Source organism: Aplysia californica, unplaced genomic scaffold, assembly GCF_000002075.1.
Source record: "Aplysia californica isolate F4 #8 unplaced genomic scaffold, AplCal3.0 scaffold00127, whole genome shotgun sequence".
NCBI classification, from domain to species: Eukaryota; Metazoa; Mollusca; class Gastropoda; order Aplysiida; family Aplysiidae; genus Aplysia; species Aplysia californica.
This window is the reverse complement of record NW_004797397.1, coordinates 340,612-343,596: the sequence shown is the minus strand read 5'-3', so window position 1 is coordinate 343,596 and position 2,985 is coordinate 340,612. Positions and strand designations below refer to the sequence as shown.

At 37.4% G+C, this 2,985-nt stretch overlaps 1 protein-coding gene across 1 annotated transcript in view; it reads right to left on the bottom strand.

Annotated features, from left to right (window-relative positions):
• Nucleotides 1-1,797, bottom strand: part of LOC101851861 (pleckstrin homology domain-containing family B member 2) — a 7,749-nt gene extending 5,952 nt beyond the window's left edge. The window contains exon 1 of the mRNA XM_005096353.3: nt 1,519-1,797. Within this exon, the coding sequence (XP_005096410.1) occupies nt 1,519-1,570 (52 nt within the window). The 5' untranslated portion in view covers nt 1,571-1,797. The remainder of the gene's footprint in view (nt 1-1,518) is intronic.
• Between the last annotated feature and the right edge of the window lie 1,188 nt (nt 1,798-2,985).

Below are 2,985 nucleotides of genomic sequence, written 5' to 3'. Positions count from 1 at the left end.
CTAACCAATAATGCTACCACATTTGTAAGCTTAGTTTTTTGTTCTTAACGAATTTCAAAATTTCCCCCTCATCATGCCTTAAACCGGCAGTGGATTAACGTCTTACTGGTTCTGTCAGGTAGTTCAGTGATGTCTGTTTTCTTTTATTACATGATCATCTATTTTTAGTGCATAATATGTCTTATAGACACAAATAGTCACTCCGGGTTTCTTTTTTAAAACATAAAGAGCCATCAGTAAGGTTCTGGGCCATGTGAAGTTAAGGTTGACTAGCAGCTAGATCTTTTTCACAATGGGCAGGAAATTTCTTTATGAGACTGAAACAGTGTACTTTTTATTGTTTTGTTTTATTGAAAGTTGTCCAAAAACACCTTAGTAAAGGTTTTTGTTTCAGAGCGTTTCAGTTATCACTACACTGAGTAGAAAAACAATTGACTAGGCTACAAAACAACGTTTAAGTTCACTTTTTTTAATCTTTAGTGAGTCCAGAGTTGTCACAGTTGCTTTACTAATGTCCAAAATTAGACTTACTTAAAACAGCAATAGGAGGAGCTTTAGTTTAAGTGCTGTATATGGTCTACTTTAGTTCTTAAAATCAATATAAACCAAAGTTTAATACCGACATAAGAAAACACTACTTATAATTTAGTATACTTTTTTAAAAAGTGAACATATGAATTAAAAATACAGTTTCCTGTTCAAATGTCACATGGGAAAGTTTAACTCGATTTAAAAAATACCAGTACATGTATTCATCATTTGTTTGGCTGAATTTGCTTTATCAAGAGCTTTGAATTGCATTCCTACACCTAAAGTGGCTAAAGGCTGAAAAACTCTGGAATTTTTTTTTACCTATGGCTCATCCTCATTTAACTTAATGGCAAACTCATATCCGGGGGGGGGGGTGGGGGTGTTGGTATTGGGATTCGGGAGGAGAGAGAGGGTGGGTGGTTATAGGAGGTTCCCATGACACCCACATCTTTTCATACTTCTTTTTAAAAGTTCTATAGGCCCTATACTACACTTTGATTCGGTCAATAAGAAATAAACCACCTCGTAGATAAAGTGCTGATGAACAAATAAAGGTTGGGTTTTTTTTCTTCTTTTTTTAAAGCCCATGCCATATATATCTCTATCTCTATCTATTTAATAATACATTTATTTGTAGATCTAGTTGTAGAAAGAACGCCCTATTATTGCAATTTAGTAATTTAGATATATAGAGTCTATATATTATTATATATAGATATCTAGATCTAGTACGCCACGGCGCCCATGTAAAAAAAAAAATCAACAAGAACCAAGCCTCGCCTATCGCGTATGAGAGAGAGAGAGAAAACATGCCTAGCCCATTGCTTTAGCATGAACTCCTTCACACAACTTGCCACAAAAAACATGGCGGACGCCACTGTCAAATGTGGCCATCGCGCAGCAAGCCGAGAGAGGGGTGTACGGTATCTAGTACTATAGTGTACATCTATGGAATAGCCACACTCGCAACCTGTAGTTTCAACGTACATTGGCGGTATAACCATCCAGCTTTAGCGATGTCGAAACCTCCACTTGCCATGTTTTCGAAGTAGTACGAGAAAAGTTGCAGATTTGTTTAACTGATGAGCTCTCTTGTACACTGCGTTGATACAGCAATGTCGAAATGACGGGAAAACACTACAAACTACAAATACAATAATCCCTCATCCGTAAACAATAATGTCTGTCATGTGATCATAACTACCCAATGAATCATCAGGATAGTTACCCAAGGCCTGGACGTCTATTCATAGCAAGCTTGTGAATGTCCTTGTTCTCTAAAGATTAAAGAGCTACTTAAAAAAGAAAAACAGCCGTGTTGACAGGTGCTCGGTTTTTATCAATTCATCTTATTATGAATTGTGATGTAGATCTAGATCTAGATCTAGATATTATCTAAATCTAGATCTAGATCTAACTAGGACGTTTCAATATTTTTTCTTTTTTTTTTGGGGGGGGGGGGGGGGGGTTCATCTTTTTTTCTGACCTTTGAGGCGCAAATTACATGAAACAGGTCGTAACCAAAGGTAGCCTATTGGGTTTAGAAATCAGCTCGTGTTTCTCGGCCCTTCAGTGAAAAGTAAATCGAGATGGTCGCGGTTTTCCTTTTAAATTAGATCCACCTTAATTAACATAATATAAGTTTGCAGACAATGTCAAAAGGGTAGGTCTCAGAAAGACAATTGAGTCATGGGCCTATTCAATTGACTTGACCTTAAAATGATATATAAAAGAATAATAATATACGCGAACGGGTGACCAGAGTAAGATACTAAGATACGATACCATGTGTCACAACACGATGGAATCAGGCGTTCGTAATTTTTTGAGTTTTATTTTCATTTGAAGTTAAATTGGTATAATCTTAAAGTTTGTTTATGTGTCTTGCTTGAGATGAAAATATACCCATTTATTAGATCTAAATAGTAGTCGAGATAATATTTGTAAAGGAAGTCATGGGTGTCACAGAGTCAGATATGTTATGCTATAATTAATCATTATTATGTGGGAGAATGGGCGCCAACGTTTGGTGACTTGTCCAAGCTCTCTCTCTCTCTCTCTCTCTCTCTCTCTCTCTCTCTCTCTCTCTCTCTCTCTCTCTCTCTCTCTCTCTCTCTCTCTCTCTCTCTCTCTCACCCTTTTTAACTCCCTTATTAGTGGAGCATAGGCCATCAACAACATTTCTCCTGCGAAGCCTGTCTTGTGCATCCTTTTCTAGATTTCTAGCTGTTTCCATGATGTCCTCGATTCTCTTCGGTGATGAAGGTCGATCCCCCATCTTCCAGAACTGGCGGTCGTGTTGTTTTTTGCTGTTGATGTTTTTTGCAGCTGTTTTTTGTTTTGTTTTGTTTTGTTTTGTTTTACGGGAAAGATAACCGATTCCTTACTCTAGTCGCCTTCTACGACATGAGCGGTACGGACACAGTACGTGGTCCTTTTCTTTGCTCTGTCTCT